Source organism: Calypte anna, chromosome 1 (genome assembly GCF_003957555.1).
Source record: "Calypte anna isolate BGI_N300 chromosome 1, bCalAnn1_v1.p, whole genome shotgun sequence".
Taxonomy (NCBI): Eukaryota; Metazoa; Chordata; class Aves; order Apodiformes; family Trochilidae; genus Calypte; species Calypte anna.
In genome coordinates, this window is record NC_044244.1 from 170,095,414 (window position 1) to 170,121,246 (window position 25,833).

Sequence of the window (25,833 nt, forward strand, 5' to 3'; positions counted from 1 at the left end):
GGAGAAGGTAAAATGTTTGGACTGTGAGTTTGTGAGGTTCTCTGAGTTAAAATAATTTATCTTTTGCAGTTGCTTAAAAAGGGAGAAGGAAGGTTGGAATAAACTGAGGATTCTTCATTCCTGTGCATTTTAAATGCTTCTCTTTTCAGAATGGTTTCAGTTTCCTTTATAGGAAACACAACTGCTCCTCTCTGGCTTGTAGAGAGAATTTCCTTTTTTTGTCCTCTGCTCTTGGACTCATAGGGCTTTTAAAACCCAAATATATATATAATATACATACAGTCTCTCTGAATAAATTGAGCACAATGGATATAAAAATACATGCAGCAAATATGTCAGTCACACTTCAAGAAGTGCAATTTCCTTTATACACCTTATTGTTACTAAGTGAAGTGAACTACTGAGGAATACTATGTAAAAGGTGATACAGGCATAAAGGAAAACTGACTTGTGTTGGGTAATAATTTTTAAGCAACTAAGAGGCCAAAGAAATATCTGTTGCTTTCCTAACTGGTCACCTCTCCTTTCAAGTGCAGTTTTGGGTCTGAAGTGCTGCTGTTGGGACTGAGTTCAGAAGTCACAGTATCCCTTAATGTAACTGTAATCCTTCAGAGTACTTACAGGTCTACTTGAGGCTTTCTAAATACTCTGATTTACAGGGAAACTTCTTAAAATAATGAGAATATGGGAGAATCTTTAAAATTACTACTAGTTTGAAATTCTTGTTTCATTTTGTGTAAAACTATTATGTGTATGTGTAAAGCTATTACGAGTATGGTTTTGGGGAAAGTTGGCTATGTATAGTGATGGAATAAGTGCAGTTCTATGTCCTGGAGTTTGTCATGCAAGTTCTGGAGATATTTAGATTATATAATTTCAGAAAATATTATATGTGTCCTCTGCTTGCATTTTAGAGCTTTCATTATTTGGTTTCTGTTGATCATAATTATTGTGGAACGTGTTGAAGAAATATGAGATTTTTTTTTAAGCATGGTGCTGTACATCTGAAAATGATTTTTGTGATAGCTCTAACAGAAATGTGCAGCATCTAACGGGGAAAGAAGGTTTCTTATCTCAAAGGTTCATTTAATGCTAATGAACACATTAGGCCTACCTGGAGTTATGTAAATGGATGTAATGGAATACACAGGTTGCTTGTTTACACTCTAAATACATAGCAGTAGTTACAGCAGTGTTTTAGGCCACTAACAGATGACTGACAAATACCTGCAAAAAGCTTCTTGACTTAAATTGTTTGAGTAAGTCATGGAAAGTCCCAGCAGCAATTTTTGCTTACATTCAAAGATATTTTGATGTGCAGAGTAAGTTTTTCTGAGAATGCAATTAAAATAATATCCAGGGGGAGCAAGCAATAATTGGATACGATATCATCTTCACGTCCATTTGTTATCTGATTTCAAATGGTGGCCCCCACCTTTATCTGATATGCACAGCATTAACAAGTAAGAAATGCCACACCTGCTTACCCCTCCCTGCAGCCTCAAATTTAAATCCTTCATGTTCTGTTACAGACAGTGTGCTTGGATATATACTTAGGCACTTGCCACTTTAAGCCTCTGCCCCTTTATATGGCCTCACTTTAGGGGAGAAATTACTTGGCACAAAGAACACAATCCCTATTTCCATTGCATCTTTGGAGTAGTTTAAGGTAAGATGATTGAAAATGGTTCTGCTGCAGTATTTCTTGGAGGCCCAACTGTGTCTATAGTAGACAGTGGCATGGGGGTTGACTTTTTGTACCAGCCATCTAGATAGAACTTGAGATGATGTTCAGAATTGTATTTTATAGCTTAATTCAGGGAGGTTTCTTTATGTATGTATTCCATGCATTAGAAATGTGTTAGATGATTATGACATACCTTAAGTGTAACTGCTTTTAGAGCAGGCTTGTGAGGGGTTAGGTAACACCACATTTTTTCAAGCCTTAAGCTATAGGCTGAGTGGTTTGAAAGGATTGGGCTAAATTGTGAAGTAAAAGGATTGAGAAGGTGAAGAGTTTGAAAAACAGACATTGTTTAGAGAGAAATGGGAAAGGACTGGTAAACAATCTTAGCAGCATCATTTTGAAAGGGTAGGAATAGGATGAATTTCTAATGCATTTCTAAAATGTTGGGTGGGAAGAGAGATGCCTTAATCACAACAGAACCCAAGTTTCTGAACTCTCACTTGCACTTTTTTTACCTTTTAAAAAAAATACACATTTATTCAGTCACTCTGCAAACATGACTGACATAATGTCAGTATTTGGAATTTCTCTATAAATTTATTCAGGAAATAAGTTAAATGGTTTTCTCTAAAAAATTCTGGCTCTACTGAAGCTTGTGCTTTCTACAGCATAGAATTAGAAATTCAAAGTTTAATTGGAGTTGGCAAAAATTTACCAAATGTTCCATGATTAAAAATTCTTACTCAATACTTTGTAATTGGAAAATATGACTGTTTAATGAAAAAATAATAATAAAATCAACAGCTAAGTTAAGCAAATACTAGGGTAGTAGGAAGGAAAGGTAAGAAGCTTCATGAACTATTTTGGAAGCTTTTCGAAGGATGAAATAGGTCTGGAGAACAGAACTTGTTAGAATTACATCTGTAATTTTTTTAGCCCAAAGGTTTTTTATTTTTTGGATCTTTAGTGTAAGGTTTTACCCAACGTATATTTTCTAGCCAGGATTGAGGTAGGCTGGTTCCATGTCAAGATTACTGGTTATCCATGTCCTTCTTGAGGATGTATCTCACTTTCATGCCGGATGACTTGCAAACACTGCATCAGGTGCTTGCAGCTTCTTGCAGTTTTGGCTAAGTGGAGAACTCCATCTTTGTACTAGAGGATTTTAACCTCTGTTTGTCAGAGATACCACAAAGCCTGCAGTTACATTCCTATTCTTATTTTTATAAAGGATAACATTAAGAAGCTATTTAAAGAATTTACCATGATCATTCAGTAAGATTTATGTGTATTTGTGTAGTTTAAAAAACCCCTATTAGTTTGGTATTAATTTGGTTTCCTTCACAAAAATGGAATGTAAGAAGTTAGGGGAAAAAAAAAGTTTCATAAGAGTTGCTCAAGTTGGTGAGCTAATTAGTAGAGATAAATACTGACAAGAAACTTCTTGTCAGGGGAGAACTGCTGCCAAAAAGCAGAACTTGGACTTCATTGATGTGAAGACCTATTACTTTGTAAATGTCTAAGTCAGCAAATAACCTCTTTAAATTTTGCATCTTAAAATCATTTTAACAATTGTTTAGCATATCGTTAGTAGTGGTAAACTGCTATTACAAGTACTTAGCTGACTTTCCCCCCCGCAACTGCTCTTCCCTTCCAGCCCATATCCTGAAGTTATATGAAACAAATTCAGTACTTTATGAACTTATTTTAACACTTCTTACTGTATTTAGCAGTTGTATTTTCAGTGTGGCAATCAGCTACTACCTAGAAGGTAAAAAAGCGAATGTCAGAACTTTGGAGGAGGGAAAAGGGATGTGCTTCTTGCATGGTATATTAGAATTTTCTGCTGAAATCTTGAAAGGAACAAAGTTAGGGTCTCAGATACAGAAGATGTTATTTAGGAAAGACCACAAAGTTCCTACTTGTGCTTCTTACCTGTCTTTGTATTTCTTGAATTTATTGGGTTTTGACGGCGTTTTTATGATCGATGTGAACAGTTGAAATGTGGGCTGTTGCTTGAAGCAATCCTATTGCTGTCCCTTCAGGCCTTTTCCTCTGCTTCTTCCCTTGTGCTGTGTGTATGTGCACCCTCAGCTGAATGGGGGGAACAGTTTGGTTTGAAAGGAATTCTAACAATTATTTTTTTCATAGTCCTGTCTGTGCTAACACTAAAGCAAGGGATGGAGCAAAAAGTGTAGATACGTAACTTAGGGAAGCACCACCAGACTTAAAACTGATTTAAGCCAACTGTGCTGTAAATGTTATGACAGAGTGTTCAAGGCTTTCAAATCTTTATGGTTTTAACTCTTGGCCAGGCATTAATTTAGTATTGGTTAGTCCATGAGGAGTTTAAAAGCCTCTGCAAAGCTGAAGAGTGATGTATCCATGCTTCTGGTTACCACCCTATAATTTATTTTCATGTAAATGGCTTTACATATATATATCCTAATAAAAAAGCCTGATTAATTTTTCCACAAAGGATAAAAATGAACAGCAATACAGACATACTATACATAGTCATGCTTCCCTTTGTGATGAAGAGGGATGGTATCTTTTTAAGGCAAATACCTGATCTGGACTTGACTGAAGATGCTCTGAATTTCCTAGCTGATGTCAGGATGTTGGGTGCTTTGGGCCAACTGTCTTCAGTAATGGTTTGCATTTTTATTGTCATGTTCAGTCTAAAGAGTCAGGTTGACCAATTTAGAGAGCTAGAAAATTACAGACAAATGTGCTTACAGGTACCTCATGTTACCTGCAGTTAAAACAAGAAGTCTGGAGAGCTGGGTATTAGAGAGAAATAAATTCTGGTTCTTTGAGATTGTTGGTTGTGGGTCTAACTTGAGAAATAACCTTTTTTTTTTTTTTTTTTTTTTTTTTTTTTTTTTTTAGTGAGCCCTTTGTTTCTGTCCCTTAGCCTTTCCTAAAAATGATACTTAACTTCTGCTGGGAGAGACAAAGTCAGTGAGAGATCTGTATAACTGGGACTGGAAACTTCAATTCATTTGATCATGGCATGCATCTGCACTGTTACTCCTGCACAGATCTGTTGATCAAAATGCACTTTACATTGCTTGAGCTATAGCTGTGCTCAGGGCTGTTGGTGTAGTTGACAGTGGTGGAGTTGTAAGAAGTGGGTTTTACTCTGGATCTACACATTGAGCCTGCTAGGCTTTAGTATGCACAGTGTGCTGATGGCAGGAAATGATCAAAGTAGAAAGTGTGTGAAAGTTTGAGAGAAATGTTTGAGCTGCAGTTCAGGTTCGTTCTTCTAGTGCAAATAGGAGAAGCTGTAAAATCCAACAGACTTCAAATTGTATTATATTCTACCTAATGTGTGAGCTTTACATGCTTCTGAGTTTGGGAGCTAAAGGAAAGCAACTGGGAGGGCTTCTCTAAGACTGGTGGTTTCACACTCTATGGAGAGAGAGGAAAGCTTCCCAGTGATGTGAGCCTTCCTTCATTTGCACATATATGTATATGGTTGTATGCAACTTCAGTAAAAGTGTTCAGATTTTTCAGTTACATCATGCATGTCATTAGTTCATGGCATGATCAAGTTTCAGAATTAGGATGATACCTTTTAAATCACTGATCAGTGACCTTCTATTTTGAAATTGCTAAAAGAGGTACCACAGCTTGGTTGTAGGACTAGCAGAAGGAGTTTGAAATACTTCTTGTTGGAAAACCTATTGGCAAAATGTAAGATTTCTGCAGCAATATGTTTCTGTAAAACTTCTTTTGAAAAGGCCAACTGAATTTAAAATATAAAAACCTTAAGAAGCTAATTTTGTTTTCCTTAAATTTAAGGAAGTAAAAGTAGGAGCAAAAGACCTTAATTTTTTCAAAATAGGATGTCAAATGCCGTGGTTTCATCAGAAACATTGCAACTTTGATTCTGCTCTGTTTACAAAGGACCAAGAGTTTCTAACAGTAAAAATTCAGAGACCTTGAATAGAAAGGCACTTTGTTATTGAAGAATTTCACCTTTTTCTTCTTGGGAAAACAGCAGGATATTTTTAGCTCAATGAGATCAAGAGAAGCATGTTTTGATTATTTGATAATTTAATGTACCTTCTCAGCTAAATTAAATTTACTATTTTGTAGATAGGTGCTTAATGTCTCTGATTTATGAGTTCAAGGAGAGTCAGGTACCTTCTTTCCTGTATGTGTTTCATTTTTAAATTATATGCCAGTAGCATTCAAATGGAAAGATAAATGGTCAAGGAGCAAACGTTGTACAGAGGAAGGCAATGGCAGAGCCCGTGCAAGTTTCTTGATTTTCATAAACACATCTACTCCCTACACACAGGAGCATCTGAGCACTAAAAAGGAAGAAGTACTAAAAATACTCTGAAAGTTTTTCCATTTGTTAAGATGTGACTTTTTTAACTTTGTCATTTTAAAGGAGGCTTGGCTTCCTCAGTATCTTTATGAAAACCCAAGACTCACATGGCCTTGTCTCAGCTGCACAACTTTGCTTTTAAGTCCCCAGTTGGATGCAGGCTTTTCAAACCAGCACAGCTTTTGTAAGGCACTTTCTCTGAGGTATCTGGTTGCCCCCATGGGTCTTCCAAGGAGCCCCCAAACCCAATCCTGGCTTCAGATTCCAGAATGGCTGGGCATAGGGGCTGCAGGTGGGAAAACTGGTTGCTGAGTATGGATCCTTCTTATATATGTGTAGCACAGAGCATTCTCAAAGGGGGAGATTTGTTTGCATTAATGCTATTCAGATGTGAAGTGGGCAGTCTGGTATGTGGTGTTTCAGAGAAAAAACAACATGATTTTTTTGTCTTTTTATAACTTGATTTCAAAACTTGAAGGTGGTTAACCTTGCTTTCCTAGATCCCTGTGAAGTTATCCAAACTCAAGTTTTAAACACACAAATCTCTGTTGTTTCCCTGGGTATCAGCAGGATCTGTTTTGCTTTTGTATTTAATCACTCAAGCCTTTTTGTCCAAGTTTTCTCTAAAATCACTTACCTTTTATGCCCTACTCTGGTTGTTTAAGTAATTCAGGCAGCTGGGGGGGGGGGGAAATAGCTTGGTCTAATTTTTAAAAAGCTTGAAGGAAGCTGAAAAAGAAAAGGTTGAGGTGGCAACAAAAATGTTGTCATGCTGTCAGCTGTCTGTATTGCAGCACTCAAGTTACTTGTTAGCCAAATACTCAGAATGCCAGCATGTCATTATTTCTATCCATTCTTTCTACTATCCTCCCAACTGGCAAGGTGACTCAGATTAGTTGATTTTATATGAAGTAGTAACCAGCAGTTGTCTTCTGTGAAATCCAGTAATCACAGATTTTATATTTACACAGAAAAGCACCTTGGCTTGATCTTGTGGTGTAAAGTAGAAACAGTGTTTTGAAGCCCTATAAATCACTACTTCCTGCATCCTTTTCCTCTGAATATCTAAGGGGCAAATGTTCTGGCTTCCAACATGGTTTTTCAGACAGTGAGCTTGTTTTTCTTCACTGAACAATCTTCAATAAAAAAGGTTGGGTGACCATGAGGAAAGGCACTGAATATAATTTCTTACATGATTTTGTGAAAATAATAGTGGTCTAATTTAAGGAAATGTTAGCTCTGCCTTCTTACAGATGTTGCTGAGGTCCACGTGACTATAGCTGTAGCTGCAGTTCACAGACATCCTCACTTTGATCTTACACAGAATGTTGAGATTTTTTTTACAGTATTTTTGGCCTTCTTTGCTAGCTTAGCTACAGCTTTTGACGTTTGAAAAAAATTACAGGAGATGTATTGCATTATATTAAGGTTTCTTTAGTCTTTTTGAGGATCCTACAGTAATTCTGTGGATACTTGCACACAGTTTAGTGTAAGAAGTTCTGACTGACCCCATCACTTTCTGATGGGGTCTGATACTGTTTGACAGTATTAGTTATAATTTTTCCATCTCAGATCTATGAAAAGCTAATCCTGACATACTTACTTAGGAAGTGTTTCTGGTATGGTTATACAGATTTACAGTTTGTACTGAAGGAAGCCAGCTAACACTGTAGGTCAGTGAAACTGCCCTCAAAAGGAGTTGGGGGGAGTGAATTGCCTCAGTACCAGCTGCAAAACTTTCAGAGGAAACAGTAGGAGAAAGACTTAATAAATTAGGTTAATATTAGATTTGTAAAATTAGTAAAAACTAAGTGTGGAATGGTTGTAACATGAAAAAATATAGACACCAGTGTCTTCTGAGTTTTTGTTTCAGATCTGTTCAGACAGGTTATTGAAAAGTTTGGGGTGTTTTCAGGGATTTTTATATTGTTTTGCATCACACTGCCAAATTCAATGATTTATTTTCAGATTGGGAAGTATGTATTTTCAATGAAGACTTAAATAATAGCCCAAGACTTTCTTTAATCTTCTCTTCCTAATCTGATTTCCAGTGCACTACTCTTTACCTCTATTATAGTGTATTTTGTTTGCTTGTTAAATAAATGCTTGTAAGGCAGAAATACTTCATTAGGGACATTTTGTTTAATTCTGTCAGTTGAGCATTCAGAAGCTCTGCATATGTTTCTGCTTTGAGAGGTAAGCACAACACAATGACAGCCAGGTTTTGTCTTGAGTAAATACTGTTGCTATAAACCAAGGTAACTGAGCTTGAGACATTCTGTAATGGTAGTCACAGAAGTATCAGCTCACATTAGGATCAAAACTCTTCTTAGAATGGGTTTATGCCCAATATGTTGTTAAACTGCTAGTAACAATTTTTTGTTGTACAGCTATTTGTTACAACTTCCTCTTTGTTCTCTTTGTCATGTATAATTTTCTTCAGATGGAAATATTTTCTAAAAGTTGTTAATAAATCCATTGCATGAAACAGTTTTCATACTCCTTTTACCACGTTTTATTATGAAGCATGGCATATTGTTGTTTTTGGAACTCCAATGTCTTTGTCCTGTTTTTCTCTTTTAGATGATACAAAGCACGTTGCAGGATATTTAATAGTGCTTTTTACTTTTAAATACCATAAATCAGTCTGTTCTTTATGGTTTCAGGACATGTGCCATTCCCTAGCTAGTACTGCTTTTTCTAGAGAATTAGTCTTCTGGACATGCTCATCTATATCCTCTGCACAGTCTTTTTTTGTTCAGTTCATAATTCCTTGACACCTTGATTATGTTGGTAAAAGAGACTGTCCTGCTGTTTCAAGAACTGCTATTTACAAAGTTCCTGGGCACGTTTACCAATTTTAGCTGGATTAAGAGGATTGTTGGTGGTACAATGCAGCTAAATTTGTCCAGCTAGTGACAAACAGGAAAGACCTCCAGACTTGAATTTACAGGCTTTTAACAGAAACTCTCAAGGAGGCACTCCATTGTCATGTCTCTTCTTGTACTTGGAAAAATAATTCCTGGAACTGCTCTTAATTGTTCTTGTAACTGGGACCGTGTAAGTCAGTTAGAAATGAAACTGCTAGAAAGTGTGATATGTAGCACTGTGACAATCTGCTTGATCATTAACCCTAGAAATTGCATAAATAAGTTCTCTTTACTGAGGTAGTTATTTTGTGACCCAAAAGTTTTTCTGAAGAAGTGCTTAAGTACTGTTTGGCCCCTGAGTACAATGAGTTTTCTTACATGAAAATAACTATAGAAGTGTTGTTCTTAATGCTGTGTGATGTCAGTTAATATAATGATCCTTTTAAGCATGTTTTCTTCTTCCTTTGCTGAGTCTTCACACACTGTAGTGTTTTCACAGTTTAAGGATCTTGATGTAATTAACCTCAAGATTTTTGGCAGGACATTTTGTTGTTGACTGATATCACACTATTTCCAGCAGTCAAATGATTCACATAGGGTTTTAGTTTATGTATTCTAGGTGATTTCTTGTGCTGAGGGGAGAAAACTGGCACCAGTTCAGATTGTCTTTAGCTTCCACCTGAAAATCTTGAGAAGTGAGATTAATCCAAGAAGTAGTCATACTGAAGCCTGGTTTTACCCTGGGGAGGAAGGCAATAAACATGCCAAGTTCTTTAGTTATGGATTGTTTCCCCAGCACCACTGCCAGTCCAGACCCCAGATCCATCTGGGAGAAGCTCGTAGCAATTGCTTTGGGGAAAATCAGATGCAGGTTGAGCCTACAATGCTATTTTCTTATATAGCATTCAGCAAGAAAGGATTATTATATTCTGTAGTGCTTTATGGACCTACCAGTGCAGTTGCTTTTTGAAGTAGTGGGTATTTTCCACATTCACAATGTTCTGTAGCTGTTACTTCCACAGCAGAACATGTGGGCTGTATGAAAGACTTGGTGGCTTTGGCTTTCAGTCCTATGGCCTGAAAATTTAGTTTGGTGACTCTGAGAATCCAGGGGCTATTATACTGGCATAATGCAATATTTTATTATTTTGCTAATAATGCTTTCAGCTTTCACTTTTGAGCATTGAGTGGTGGTTTCAGAATTACTCATGCTAGCTCTGAATACCTTTTTTTTTTTTTCTTTTTCTTTTTTCTCTCTCCTCTTTTAAATAATGGTAATGTTAGAGCCTTTTTGAAAAATGCAGACATTTTCCTCTTTCATTATTTTTGCTTGTATAATCACCTATTATTACAGCTTTTTTATCATCCAGCCATTGAAAGTCACGGGAGTGATTTAAAGAGTGAGCTTATTTTTCCTAAAATGGAATAATTTTGTGCTTCTGGCAGCCATCTCTTCCTTACCCCTGCTACATTTCCTTGTCATTTGTTAATGTTAAACAGCAACAGTTGCAACATGGAGCATGAGGCTTTACTGATAACCTCTCTCTGCTGGGAAAATTGACATTTATTCAGTCTTTTAGTATCTGTTGTAGCTCCATTCCCATCTGCCCTCTGGCAATGCTTTCTTTAAAGAGAACCTTACCTGAAGGAGCCTGTCAGAGCTGTTGATCTGGTCTGGAGATCTTCTGCAGGATCACCCTATTCACAGATGTGTTGACTGCTTTGGAGGAGAAATCTGGGAATTTGTGAGGCATGGTGGTGCCACTGAAAGGTGGGTTTCATCCTCCAGGTGCTCATTTCTGCTCCTTCATCTGACCAAATGCAAACACTTGCATTGCTGTAAGGTGAATTAGATAGGTGAGCTACTCTGAATTTAAAAGTAAGGCCTCCCCTGCCAAATGTGTTTAAAGAACTCCAAGCAAATAAAAAACAAAACAAGGAACAACAAAACCACAATTCCCTGGACCAGCTCTCCAGCTTTGTTGACAGAAGAGAGGTTGGGGATGATTGGGAAGAGGGAGGGAGGAAGGAGAGAGGATGTTGATGGACGACTTTGGAACTGTGTTTGAATTCTTAGATTTGCCAGGTCTCTTCAGAACCTTTGGAGGAAAACTTAAATTATTGGAAAACTGTAAAGGGAATAGATTTGCAGCGTCATCTAAAAGCAACACAGGCTTAAGGTGTATACCCAGGCTCTGGTGGCCTCGGTTTCCTTCTCTGACTTGAGAGATTTGACTCCTTATTCATGTGACCTTAAGTAGCTTTTGATAAGAAAACTTGGTTTTACCCACGAGAGGTATCTGACCTCATGTTATTGAGGAGCTAGAGACTGCCTAAATCAGTTCCACATTTTATAGATATATTATTAATTTTAAAAGAAAACTGGAACATGAGAGACCTGGACTTGAAAATTCTGAACTGGCTTGAGGTTAGAGCACCAGCTTTCAGGTCAGCTGCAAGGACTTCAAATAACAAAGTTTCCATGGTTTTAATATGTATCAGTGTGTGGTGTTCATTTCCTCCATAATTTATGACATTCTAAGCCTCGTGTGTGAGGAGAAAAAGCCTGTCAAAATATTGCTTTCAAATGACCAGAACTAATTAACAGTCACTGTTTCTTTTCTGCTTTTTTTTTTTTCCTTGGCAATCTACATCCTCACAAACCTTGTTAAAACTATTACTTGATCTTAAATGCTGGAGATCAGTACAATAAGAATAGGACTTTTATTGAACATACATTTGCTCTTAGAAGTTGAAAGCAGATCTGTCAGTGTTCTTACATTAATTTAACCATTAATGTTGCTATTTCTAATGGTTTTCATTATAAATTTTTGTAAGAACAAGCCCTAATAGGAAAGTAATATTTATAACACAAGTCATTAATTAAATAATTTTTATTAAAACATGGTCCTTAGTCTTACTGTTTTTTATAGCAAAAACTATTTAAGTTTAGACTGTGAAGTGTAATTTTTTTGGCAGGCCTGAATTTTTCAGAATTCTGAATCCTATTTATCATGTGAAACATCTGAAACTACAATTGCAAGCAAAAGTCAGCTTCCTGGGTGTGCAATTCTGTCATGGGAAAGAGGGATGCAAGTAGCTCATGCTGAGATCCACTCCTTGCACTTCATTCCAAAGCTGTCAGTTCTAAATCTGCTTTGCTTTGTCTTGAAAGGTCAAAGCCACCTGTTAGCATGCTATGAAGAAGAATATTTATTAAATATTATGTATTCTATTGACTGATTCAATAATTTGAGGTGGTGTTATTAAAAAACAACAACAACAAAACAGAAACAAAAGACAAAGACCAAACAGTGGCCCCAAGGAAGTTTGGCACTGAAATATATATCATACTTTAGTGACAAACACTTCATTAACATTTCTTGTGGACAAATAACTAAAACTTGAAAATCAATTAGGAAATTATTATAAAGAATAAAAACATTAAGCGACAGAAAACAAAGACAAAAGCAGTTTTGATATGCTGCAAACTGCTAATTAGTGCTGCTGAGAGAAAAGCTACTCAGGAACTTGCTCTGTACACCCAAACCCAAGGGCAGATGTTCCTCATGTAAGGATTTTAGGTCTTTCATTTAATCTTCTCATGGAAACCAAAGTCCAGTTAAACATATTGTTGGGACAGAGCTGATGTAGAGATCAGGAAGCTGGGAAGCACCTCTGTGTCCTGTTTCACCGTAGATAAATAAAGATTAGCCAACAGGAATTTCTGCCTGTTTTTGTCCTTAAAAGGAGCTTTCAGCCTGGGAAACATCACTGCAGATCCTTGTGATGCAGGTGTTCCTGCAGGGAAGCATCCTGCAGATGCTCACTGCCTAAAGCCCCATTTCACTCACTGAGTTGGGTGTTGCAGTGTTGGAGTTAGCCCTGAGTAGTGTGAGAGGCAACCAAGTTGAATTTTTACTCTTCATTCTGATGCCAGTGGCTGTTTGACCTGGAGAAATTTTAGGCCTTAATTGCTTTCTTCCTTTTTTGCACTAACAAAATGGGGCCTTTCTAGCCATCACAGGGGTGTTCAGATGAAAAAAAAAAAAAAAAAGCATTTTGCTTAATGAGTAAAATTTGTGTCTGCATCTAGGAATGGTAATCAGTTACTGAGCATTAAATTGAAACAAAAATGGCAAATTTTCTTTCATGTGAAAGGAATGCATTGGAGGTGGCCTGCTGGCCTGAAGTGCTGCTTAAAAGCTTTAAAAGCCAATATAAATTAGTAAAAGATAGTGTGAATAATGTCACTTTGGAAACAAGTTGCTGGTTCAAAAAAGCTGGACCCAGGGCTTCAAGCTCTTTTGTGAGTCTTTCATAGAGCACTGGTAATTATCTGGTTAATTACATCGTATTTTGCTTATTTGAGTAAGAGAGGTAGATTGTTGACTACCAAATGGTGGGACTGAAGCTCACCAGAGTTTGCCCTGATAAACTTGAAAACTCTACACAAGCTGCAGATTGTGCTTCAGATTTACTAAATCAAAGTCTTTTTGATACTTGCAGGTAAAGTTGTAATTAAATGATCAGTTTTGCAATGTGGGGGGAATAGATGCATTTGAGAAAACCCATCTCTGCATCTTTTTTGGTTATGCCATATACCCAGGGTTGTTTTTTTTTTGTCTCATTAGTGTATCACCTACTTGTGCAGCTATGTGGCTGTGTGTTTGGAAAGCTGACAGTGAGAGTGCTAAGGAGTTCCTGGGGAAAGAGCACAGGGTCTTAGTCTAAAGTCTTTTCAGCTTTAAGGTGGAAACTGTGATCAGCAGCACGCTTAAATTTTAGTAGTTTTGAGAACAAAGTAACTTTTTCCTGCCTCTTGCAACCACAGGGCCAACAACATTTCTGTAGTCAGGGTCGGCAACTTGCCCATGGGTTGCTGGCATCGAGCTGGTACTTTCTCATATCCCACTGTTACTGCTGGGGGCCAGCTGGGTGACAGCACCTACTTATCTTGACACATTTTTGCCCACAGTGTCAATTAGCATTTGTGAGAGGCAAAAAAGATGTTTTGGACTCTGTCTTGTTACTCACGTCTCTGTAAGTAGATGTTTCTACATAAAGAGCATCTTCTTGTTAACTGTAGTTCATTGAGCTGATGGAAAGCAGCAGTAGGTTTCATAAATTCCTGTAGGTAAAGTTTTGCATGCCAATCAGCTGATTGAACTGGTTGTTGTCAATAAATGCAGGATTTACTGCCAGATTTCTACTTTTTCCTACTTTGCTCCTAAGCTTTGTGGAGTTGCTGCCCTTTCTTGTCTGAATGTTTGCTCTTCTGGCTCTGCTTCTGATTCTCTACAGAGCTGGCTTAAATCTGGTTTTGATTTTTCTGTTAACCTCCTGCTGGTTTAGTGCATCAAATTGACTTAGGTGGAGGTTGACTGATTGTCAAGGCTGGCAAGTGGAAGAGAAGGAGTGGAAATGATGCAAAATTAGGTAGGTCTATTCCATGGAGAGCGAGCTGCTGTGTCCCATCACCTTATCTCATGAAATCACACTCTGTGTAGTGAAAATTGGAGGAGGGTTGAGAGAGGACCTGGAACTTCTGGTCTCAAGTGCTAAATTCAAAAATAGCAACTTTTGCTTATGTTTCTTGACCTCTCATTAACATTTATCAACCCCTTTTTGTCCTACTGATGTTTAATTAAAAACAATACTTTTGTAGTCATTAACAGCAAAAATGTCAAATGAAGTGGGATTCACTCTTAGTCAAGGAATCAAGAGTTGTTTCAGTAATGAATTAGTGATTGCTCTGGGAAAGAAACTTGGCTTCTTCAGGGCATAGTGAAACACTGACGGGAGTAATAAGAGGGAAGAGGTAAAGTGGCCAAAAGAATGAGAAATGGAGAAGATCTTGGCTCTGCATTTTTAGCAAGGGCAGCAATGAAAGAAACAAGGAAAGAGCACAGGAAAAGATGATGCAAAGCAGCCCAAGAACTGATCTGGTTGAGAAATGTTGGAGAAAAAACGATGTGGTTATGACTCAGTAACTTACGTTTTTCTCTTACAGATGGAACAGCTCCAGTATTGCCAAAATAATAATTCAAAATGTACTCAATGTGGAAAACTGAAATTCTCAATTCACTGTCATCTTGTTGTTCTGAATTTTTAGTTAATGTACTTCAGAAGAAAAGTGTTCTTTTTTTAGAAATAAGGTTAAATGAGAGAATTCTTAATGCAAGTTTTAATTCTGGTAAATCTATAGTATTTTTACTAGGGCTTTGCATATTGCCTTAGCCAGGTGATGCAGCTTGCTTTACATGCATGCTGTGCTCTTTGTTGTTATATATTAATATTAGTAACATGCATTTATAGGGTCAAATAAACCTTGGACAGTTGAATGATGTCTTATAAATGAAGTGGTGAACTGATTGATTTTACTGCTGTCTTTTGGGAGATCATTTGGAGGAAAGTGCTGAATGTGTGGTTTTGCTTACTTTGTTCCCAGTCTTCTGGACACTCCTTTTCCCCTGAGAAAGCAGATATTTGCTAATCAATTGTGTTTTCAAAATTAGGGATAAATATGGTGGCAATATATTTTTCCATGCAGTCTTATTTTCTCAGCATAACAATACTCTGTACATAACAGACCAGTAGCAAATGCCTGAAATTTTGTTTCTTCAATACTGCTGTTTATTACTAAAAGCTGCTTCAGCCAGAACCTTCTCTGATCAACTTAGATCCTCTCTGCATTGCCTCCTACCTCAAACTTGTAGTAGTTTCAGTCTTATTTCAGCTGCCTCACCTGAAGTACTGGTAACTGACCTAAAATAATTATTTGTTTGTTTTGGGCCATGAGGGCAGAGACTTAATTCATCCAGAGTGACTGCAGCTCTTACCAGAAGTGTCCTTCAAATATGACACTGTGGAGACTGAAGTAGTCCCCCGTGCAGTTAGATGAGTTGTGAATGTGGCTTGTGTATTATCATATATAAAATATTGGGTAGATGCTGCAGCAAAGTGGATTGATACGAGGTGCAGCAGTAACTCAGCCACCAGTGGGTTCTTTGTTTTGTTTTAAAATATGACCTTTTATGTACTTTTGTTCTATTTGCTCTTCTTTCCAGGAATCGCTATTTAGTAGGAAGTATGTGTGTGTGTGTAAATATATATATATATCTCCAGTGGACTTAGGACCATATTTTGAGGGTTGTATTTAGAGAGGGAGGAACAAAATTTACCTTATGTAGTTGTCTATTCTCAGCAAAATGTGCCTGTCATTTTTCTAGGGGTCACCTTTGTTTGATCTTATCAAGCTGTCAAAAGAACGAGAAGGCCAAACTGATCAGCCTGAGCCCACTTCCACTCTCAATCTGCCTCTCCAACATAATCACACTGCAGCAGACCTGTAAGTGACATGTGTGTTTGAGGTCTAGTGAAATGTGACATTAATATTGCCCTTAATATTTAAAACTACTTGTATTCTGTTTTCCTACTTGCTAGGCATGGTACTTAGGTTATGTCAAACTGCTGAATTTGCTGTTGCTTCTTACACACATGAATTTAACTAAACTACATGCTGAAATATTTTTTTGCAGACCTTCTCAAACTTGTTATTGCAAACTGTTATCTTACTTGCCTAGGAATAAAAAAGTCCCTTTGCCAAGTATTTAATCAATAACTTGGATTTTTAATTCCTATTATAGTAATAATAGGTTACAGTAGCAATTAAATTCTTCTAATGCAAGTGTTATTCATATAAAATTATTCCTTTATTATGTGATGTTAAGTGCTTAATGTATGTTCAATGTCCAGCTATCTTTCTCCTGTGAGATCTCCTAAGAAGAAAGCTTCTGGACCTCCTCTAAGTGCTACTCCCACTCCAGATGCTCAGCCAGCTGTAACTCCCCCAACACAGAAACCACAGAAATCCGCCTCCTTCTCTCTGTTCTACAAAAAAGGTTTGTTACTTCTGTATGTGCTGAAATTGCAAAGTTATTTATTGTTATTTATCATATTTTGGTTTTGAAGCTCAACATTTTTAAAAAGGTAATAAGAGAATCTGTAGTAAACACTGTGCAAAGTCTCAGCTGTCTCTAGAAGAAACAGTAACATGTGCCAGCAGGTTAACACAGGAACTCCACACTCCACAAGTTCAAAATGAAAGCTTGCTGATTGCAGATTGTAAAATTCCCCCTGTACTTAGCATTGGTGAGGCCACACCTTGAATATTGTGTTCAGTTTTGCTCCCCAGCCCCCCAAAAAGTGCTGGAATGAGCCCAGAGAAGGACAAGGAACTAATTTAAGGGTCAGGAGCACAGGTCTTATGAGGAGCAGCTGAGGTTGTTCAGCCTGGAGAAGAGGAGGCTGAGGGGAGCCCTTATCTCTCTCTACAGCTGCCTGAAAGGAGGGTGTAGTGGAGGGGGGGTTGGTCTCTTCTCCTTAGTAACAAGTGATAGGACAAGAGGAAATGGCCTCAAGTTTGTGTCAGGGAAGCTTCAAGCAGCCTTCTGATATCTGAAGGGGCCCACAGGAAAGCTGGGGAGGGACTTTTTACAAGGGTGTATAGTGAAAGGATGAGGCCTGATAGTTTCAAGCTGAAAGAGGGTAGATTTAGATTAGATATTAGGAAGAAATCTTCTACTGTGAGGGTGGTGAGGTACTGAAAGAGGTTGCCCAGGAAATCTGTGGGTGCTTCTTCCTTGGAAGTGTTCAAGGCCAGGTTGGATGGGGCTTTGAGCAACCTGATCTGGTGGGAGGTGTCCCTGCATGTAACATGAGGGTTGGAACCAGATGATCTCTAAGGTCCCTCCCAATCCAACCCGTTCTTTGATATTAGGAAAGATTTCTTCATCAAAAGGGCTGTCAGGCACTAGAGCAGGCTATCGAGGGGACTGGTGGAATCCCTGGTGGTATTTAAAAGATGCATATATGTGGTGCTTAGGGACATGTTTTAGGGGTGGACTTGGCAGCGCTGGGTTAATGGTCAGACTTGAAGATCTTAAGGGTCTTTTCCAACCAAAATGTTTGTATTATTCTGTAAGAATGGTCACACAGGCTCAGATAGAAGATTCTTCTAACATAGCACCCCTTTTTTCAGCAGTGACCATAAATAGATTCCATGGGAGGCTTAAGAACTTGACAGGCATATGTGGTGCTTCCTCAAAATGTTTTCCCAAGCCTTGACTTTCTCCAGCTCTGGGGTTTTCTGAGCCCTTTGTAATTCATTCGTCTGCTTATTAACTTCCAGTAGATTTGTGTTTCCAGATGCTTGTTTGTGGCTTCTACTAACTTCATTTGGTGGTTTGTAGTTCTTGTAGTGGGAGACTGAACATTTAATTGCTGTCCATCCTTTATCATCCTCTTTTTACTTTGTATGCCCCTATCATTATCATTTCAGTTTATTTTTCTTCTCTTTTTCTCAAGTGTATCTACTGGCCTATCGTCGACTACATACCCTGTTCTTTCAGCTTCTCTCTGACCATCCTGACCTGGAACTCTTGATCTGGACACTCTTCCAGCACACACTGCAAAATGAGTATGAACTTATGAGAGACAGGCACTTGGACCAGGTAACCTTAACAAGAAAGTTTAGAAAGACTCCACTGGACGTGTTCCTCATACATTCTTTAGCCATTAGAAATTGTTATGTGTATTTCTCTATTGATAACTCAGAAATTAATGTAGACTGAAGTCTGTCATGTCAGGTTTTTTTAAGTATTGGCAGTTACTTCCAGTGGGATCTTTAAATACCATTTAGTGCTGTTTTCAAAATAATGAACACACACACGAACTTTTCTTGTCATTTGCATAGGAAAATTTTTATTTTCTTTGGGAAGAACCCATGTGGCTGATAAATGTTTTATTATTCCACTTTAAAAGAGTAGCATGTGAAATTATTACCAGCTCCAATTAGTCGTCATACAGAAATAGAGGGAACTGAAGCTCACTTATATTTTGGAAGTTCTTATGAAGTTGAGTTGCATGCTAGTTTACAGGGCACAGTGAGTAATAGGAAGCACACCAATTAGTTTCTTAAGTTGAAATGAAGAAGCTGAATTAATTTTCTGCATCTCCAGTTGTCTTTTCTTGTTTCCTTAATAGATCATGATGTGTTGCATGTATGGCATATGCAAAGTAAAGAACGTAGATCTTAGGTTTAAAACAATCGTTTCAGCATACAAGGAGCTTCCAAACACAAATCAAGAGGTATGGAAATTCTTTGCTCTACCTTCATAAAAATGTTACAGTCTAAGTGTTTATGGGTAAACATAAACTGTGTGAAACAAAAAAACAAACAAACTATACCTGAATGTACAAAAAAACCCTGCTTCACTGCATCTCCATTCTGTGGAGGAGAAAACTGAATCTATATCTCCTTAAACGTCTCACACAGTTTGGTAACTCTCCTTAGAAAGCAAGCTTCATTCCATTTTTTGCTTAAAAATACTAAATTATGGGTGATTATTGTTTTTGGAGACCTTATGAAGGATTCAGTTGTACTGCTAATAGGATTTTCAAAAGCAACCCAAGTTCTTTCAGAAGTTTCCTAACATCCAAGCAGTGGAAGGCAAGCCGATAACTTCCTTTAGAAACTTGATAGAAATATGGTTAGGTATCAAATAGAGATAATAGAGATGTATGGTTATATATCAAACAGGTCTGTAGGTATTAAAATTGCAGGCTTAATTCTAGTATTCAAAAGCTCCTTTCTTTGTAAGGGCCTTTTATTGTACTTGATTTTTTGCACAAAATTATAATTATAATTAATTATGTAGGAAACCAAACAATCAGTTAAATGACCTATAGACATCCTCCTATTAGCAGAATTTCTTGCAGTTTGTTTGTGTCTTGGCTAAATTCCAGGCTTTTGTCTCCAAGCCTAAAGAAAATTTATCCACATCAGGTCAGTAATGACGTTTTCAGCCTTACAAGGCATGCACAATAGCAAAACCTTTTTTTGGCAATTATGTGTGGAAATGAATGTTTGAATTTGAAGAACGTTGTTACAGTTCTGATGAATTTGGTTTGCATAAGGGAGCTGGCCCAATTAATGCAGTAGGTGCCACTACTGATGTTCATAAATGATTTTGGGGAAAAAACCCCAACAAAACAGTTTAATACAGTTCTAAATGGTAGTTACAATAGGTTGTATAGAGTACCCATGAGAACTTAGCTCTTACCTAAGACAAATTATTGCATGGCTTTAGAAGTTTGTCAAATGTAAAATTGTAACTCTTCTTTTTTATAACTTTATTTGTTTGCTGTGTCTGGTTTTTCTCCCCCTATGCAGACTTTCAAGCGTGTTCTTATCAGGGAAGAACAGTATGACTCCATTATAGTGTTCTACAACTTAGTGTTTATGCAGAAGCTGAAAACAAACATTTTGCAGTATGCCTCCAACAGGGTAAGCTTTTACTTCTGTTCACTTTTATATAATAGAATAGAAATATATAGACAAAAAACCCTTATGATTGCTTTATTGTTTTTATAGCCCCCCACCCTGTCACCTATCCCACACATTCCTCGCAGCCCTTACCAGTTTTCCAACTCTCCTCGGCGTGTCCCTGCTGGAAACAACATCTACATCTCACCCTTGAAGAGCCCATACAAATTCTCAGATGGGTTTCAGTCTCCTACAAAGATGACTCCAAGGTCTAGGTAGGTTGTCAACAAGCATTTTTTTGACTAAATTAAAGGTATTTGAGCAATTTTAGTGGAAGCAAATTAGAAAACAGCACAGTCTGGATTGTCAATAATCTGTGGTTATTGTGTCTTTTCTGGGTAAAAGTTTGTGCCCTGTATCTGGGATCCTTAGTTGTCTTCCAGCACTTTTCTGTTTCAGTTTAGTCAGTATTCTCAAGGAATTTGTTTTGTGGTTTGGGTTTTTTTGGTGTGGTTTTTTGCTTGTTTGTTCAGGGGTTTTGTTTGTTTTTCAGAGTAGTCATCCAAGAAGAGCTTTCTGACATAGGTGCTTAAATGTTGTTGGCCTTGATTCTGGATTCTTACTCCTGAAAAACAGAGATGAGCTTTGTATGCTTTTTTATAAGAGAAAATACTTTCTTTAGAACAAGCTGGTTCAGAGTATTAAGTTGATTGAGCAGAATATTTCAAACTGTTGGTCACTGGTTTTTAGCAGATGAGGATGACAGCAAATACACAGTTCCCCAGTGAACTTTTCAAACTAGGATCAAGGAGTCACATTGTACCTGACCCACTGTGTGCAGAAGTTAAAATATATTATATTTCATGTTGAAGTTCTGCATGGTTTTGATTAACAAACAACTAAAGGTTACAATGAAAGGCTGATTATCTGGTACCCAACACTGAAGAGTCTTCCTGCTGATAAGGGGCAGACAGTGGGGCCTCTGATTGTTTTAAGCCAGTTTATTTTTTAGCTGTATAGTACAGTTGATGTGGCAATTCAGCATCCACTGGCCTGAATGGAGACATGGGTGGGCTCACCACAGCAAAACCCAGTCTGGGTTTGCACTTTTAAAGCAGAGAGAGAGAGGAAGAGACTTCTGCTAGCTGTGCAGATTAATTAGTGCTAAATAGAGCTTAATTTTAGTGTTAAATATACCTTAATCTAAAACACTTCTCTTCTTCATTTGGCAGAATTTTGGTGTCAATTGGTGAATCATTTGGGGTGAGTTTTAATGTTTTTGATGTCTGGTCTTGAATGCATGTAACTTAGGAATGGAATAGTTTGCTGACACCTGTGAAACTGGCCAGTCAGTGTCTCTAGTTTGTTGCAGTGCTTTATGGCATTTGTGAGCACAAAGATTACAAAGGTGTCCTGTTAACTCCTCTCAGATACCCACATTTCACTTTTAAAATGTTTTGCATTTTGTTTCAGTTACTTCGAATGCTGATAGAGTTCTTAAACCGCAGAGTTTTAGACCACCTGATTTTTGTTTTAATGGATAATCTGGAAGGTTTCAGAAGCTTTGGGATGTAATGACAATTCTTTCCATGTTTTCTTGTAATTTCAGGCTTCTGAGAAGTTTCAAAAAATAAATCAGATGGTGTGTAACAGTGACTGCCAGCTCAAGCGCAGCGCAGAAGTAAGTGCTGCTCCTAAGCCCCTGAAGAGGCTGCGCTTTGATATAGAAGGGCAAGATGAAGCAGATGGAAGGTGAGAGATTGTTTTCAGCTTTTGAATAAACTGAAGTATAGATGGTTCTCCCTGACTTCCTCCTGACACCCTAACTTCTGTCATTGTGTGAATTCTAGTAAATATATTAAGTGAGAGATGGTAGCGTAATACTCCAGAATCAGACACTTCAGTGTCAGAAGCAAGGATTTACTTGGTGCCTGTAGCATCCCAGTGTTACTGCTGAGTGTTAAACCCATGCTGTCATCTTTTGTCAGCCTGTTTAAAAAAATATACCCAGATTTTTTTGAATGGATGAGAAATCAACCAGTTCTTCAGTGTGGAGGAAAAAAGGGTTTGCATCTTTTTAAGAGAAGGAAATAGCACTGAAATGGGCTAGCCTTGATTTATAGTTAGGTTTACAAGGATAAAACCTAGATTTTGTAGGCTTTTTTTTTTTAATTATTTCTACTCAATCAAATGTTTTCCATCTGCAGCAAACACCTACCCCAGGAGTCCAAGTTCCAACAAAAGCTTGCAGAAATGAGTGAGTATTATTCTTTTTTCCTTAACTGCACTGCATTGAGTGCCTTGGCTAATACAGTTTGTGCCTACTGAAATAAAAGCATTGCTTAACACTCATGTCATTTCAGTAACCTGCTTAGTGTCTTGTGCTTGCTTCATTTAATCTTGAAAATGCAGATTACAACATGGAAATCCTCAAAAGCCTTTTTGAGGGTATTGAATAGCACAGCAGCTTAGAAGATGCTGTATTACATGTGAATAAGAAAATGAGCATGATGCATTTTTCCAACACACTAAAATTCTTTAAATGGAATTAAATGCTTCCCAAGGCTCTCCCTTTTGTTCCAGTGACAGACCCTGAGCCCGAGAGCTTGCAGGTAGAAATCAGTAGTAATTGCAGCAGCATTTAGTTGACCAGAACACCATTTTAGGTGATTACAGTATAATAAAGGAAAATTATATACACAGGAAAACCATCTGCAGTTGTGTATGTTGCTTTGCTGTCTTTTATACTAAAATACCAGAGACTGCTTTTTTTTTCTTTCTACTGGTCAGCATTTCTTTCAGATTTTATGGGATCATTTTCTTTTTGTCAAATAAAATGGAAGTCTAGCTCATGCAAAGCATCCTAGTCCCTTCATCTGAGTTTGTATTTTCCACTCCCAAGAAGGAACACTTGGTGTGACCAGGCATTCTCACTCTCAAGTGGAATCTGAGCTCTGCAGCTGAGCAGATTTGCCTGTTAAAAATTCTTACCTAGCAAGTGTTGATCAAGATGGGTATGAGGACAGATCCTGGCACCTCTGGTTTGTTTTAGGGTAGGGCAAACATTTCAGTGTTGGCAGAGGCTAAGAAGGGATGTTCTACTGCACATCCAGTTGTTCATGTGTCACTGCTGGATAAAAGTCATTTCCTGGGCAGGCTGGCTGTGGGTGTGGGGACTGCTCAGCCCACAGCATCTTCCTGGCAGCAAGACAAGATCCCTACACAATGCAGTCCCTCTGTGTCTGCCTTGAGGATGAAAACAAAGTGAGGGTACAGAAGCCATGAGAACTTGAGTTGAATTGGGTAGAATGAATTTCTTAAGTTGTGTGAGATTGAGCAAGAATTGCTGAGGCATCTCAGAATTATGCTTCATTTCTTTTAAAATGAGGGATTTGTTTTATTTAAAGCTGATTACTTCTGTTCCTTGTGTCAATACACATTTTTACAATAAATCATTGTGTCCAAAGTGTTTCTGTGAAGACGTATTTAACTTCATTCTTTTCTTTTGGGTATTTTTTTTTTAGCATCTACTCGAACAAGAATGCAAAAGCAGAAACTGAATGATGGAAATGATACCTCAGCCAGTGAAGAAAAGGGAGATTCCTCTCAGGACCAGGGGCTGCACCGCAAGCCCTCTTAGCTTGTTTGGTTTTTACAGCCTTCATTAACTGAGTTGCTTTTTTAGTTGCTTTTTATTCCAGACTGCTAGTTGAAAGCATTTGGACTTTTAAAATTTTTACATTTTTTTCATTATACTTTTGCCTTATAATGTAAGCCACTGAATTTAATTTATATATATTTTTTGAGGATTTTAAAAAACAGACTTGGAAGGTGTCTTAGTTTCCTATTGCAACATTACTGATTTAAGCCAGTTCAGTCTACTTGGATTGAATTTCTCTGTCTAAAGACAAAATGTTAGCTAGGATGATTTGAAATGCACTAATTTTATTTCCTTTATTTCCTTCTTAGATTTTCGTTTCTTGCAAATTCTGAAAATGAGGGGCCAGTTACTGCAAAGATTGCTCTCTCTGTATATAAGAAGCACATCAAATTCCCATCAAATTAAGCTGCACAGCAGTCAGACCTTGCAGGGCCTCACATCAGCAGTACAACCTGAATTAGAGTGAACTCATGATGAAGCTGTACTACTGAAAACAAGTCTTAGCATTGTGTAGTTTTCCTTAGTTTTCCTTCCCCAGCTCCCATCCCAGTGTCATTTCAGAGGGCAGCTACACTGTCCATCAGTTTGAATTCCATGGAATATGAATCACACAGGGGTTCCTCCCACAACCCCACAGAGAATCTCCCCAGAAGCTGGAGCTTCATCCCATATGCAGAGTACTTGATATGCACTTAAGAATGTTGGGAAAATCTCAGTTATTTAAAAAAAAAAAAAAAAAAAAAAAGAACCCCAAATCTAAATCTCACCTGGTACACATAAGATTTCAAAATTCTAATGATGTAGAATTTTCTTGATTTCTTCAGGTTTTTACCTAGCTGTAGCCAAGCCAAACAGCTTGAAAAACAGACACCAAGCCTCTTTCCTAGCTGAAAGCTGAGTCTCCATTTGGGTTCCAGGCAGGAGTATCCTGGTCTCTAAAAGCACAGGGATCACCCATTGGCCTTACTACAGCCTCTGCACAAAAGCAGAATTTTTTGAGCCCAGGTTGGAAAAATCAGTCTGCCTTGTTTTACCAAAAAGGCAGCATTTAATAAGCAACTTGTGAACTGTCACAACTAGCAAAAAAACCCCAAAACAACCCCAAACCTCACAACTTTTTTCAGCTTTCCTGTTTCTAAGTTACTGATTCAGGTACTGGAATATTTCTTCTCATGATAAAGGATTTGCAAAATCATCAGTTAAGGAAAGCACATATTTTACTTCCAGAGAATGAAAATATAGGTAAACAAATGAAGTCCTGCTTTAAAATTACCTATTTTTGAGGAAATTTAGCTTTCACAGCTACTTAAATTATAAGTGGTAGTAGAAAAGCATGCTGTTCAGCACACAAGCATTTAAAAACATTTTCTCTGGGTAGCTTATTTAGAAATTGTTTATCTGAACCTTGAATTACTTACACTAGTACATTTTAAAGATAGTTCTTGTGTTGAACAGAAGTTAATCCTAGAGCTACTAAAAATTCTACGAGCAGCACACTGATTTGTCAATTTTAAGATAAAATTATTTTTTTAGTCTCAATAGGGCTTCAGCTTTCTTCTTGAAGAATGTACAGAAGTGTCCAGAGTACCTTATGTTTATTTTCTCACTTTTTGCAGAGTTTTACAGATAGAATGTATGTTACCATTGGGGTACACTGACCGTAAGTTCTCTTACAGCCATGGAAATTTTTCCCTGATCCTTTGGGATCAAGGTGACCTAAAGGGGTGACCTTACGGACTCCAGTACCCAACCAGTTTTATTATGTCTTTTCTGTGACAGTGTCTTTTTTTTGTTCAAACAAACTGAAGGCTTTACATCAAATGTACGATAGCATTTTATACAACTAATCAGTTTCTCTCCTTTCCAGATAAATAAAATAGCTTTTAAAAGATTTATAGTTGGGTCTTTTATTAGCTGGAAAGTTGACTTCATACGGTACTG

The 25,833-nt window shown here is 37.6% G+C and overlaps 1 protein-coding gene across 1 annotated transcript in view; it reads left to right on the forward strand.

The window, feature by feature from the left end:
- RB1 (RB transcriptional corepressor 1) overlaps nucleotides 1–25,781 on the forward strand; it is a 77,596-nt gene extending 51,815 nt beyond the window's left edge. Inside the window, 10 exon segments of the mRNA XM_030451407.1 lie at nucleotides 16,135–16,253; nucleotides 16,661–16,806; nucleotides 18,272–18,417; nucleotides 18,950–19,054; nucleotides 20,139–20,252; nucleotides 20,340–20,506; nucleotides 21,464–21,494; nucleotides 21,841–21,983; nucleotides 22,439–22,488; nucleotides 23,756–25,781. Of these exon segments, the coding sequence (XP_030307267.1) occupies nucleotides 16,135–16,253; nucleotides 16,661–16,806; nucleotides 18,272–18,417; nucleotides 18,950–19,054; nucleotides 20,139–20,252; nucleotides 20,340–20,506; nucleotides 21,464–21,494; nucleotides 21,841–21,983; nucleotides 22,439–22,488; nucleotides 23,756–23,871 (1,137 nt within the window). The 3' untranslated portion in view covers nucleotides 23,872–25,781.
- Nucleotides 25,782–25,833: the final 52 nt, after the last annotated feature.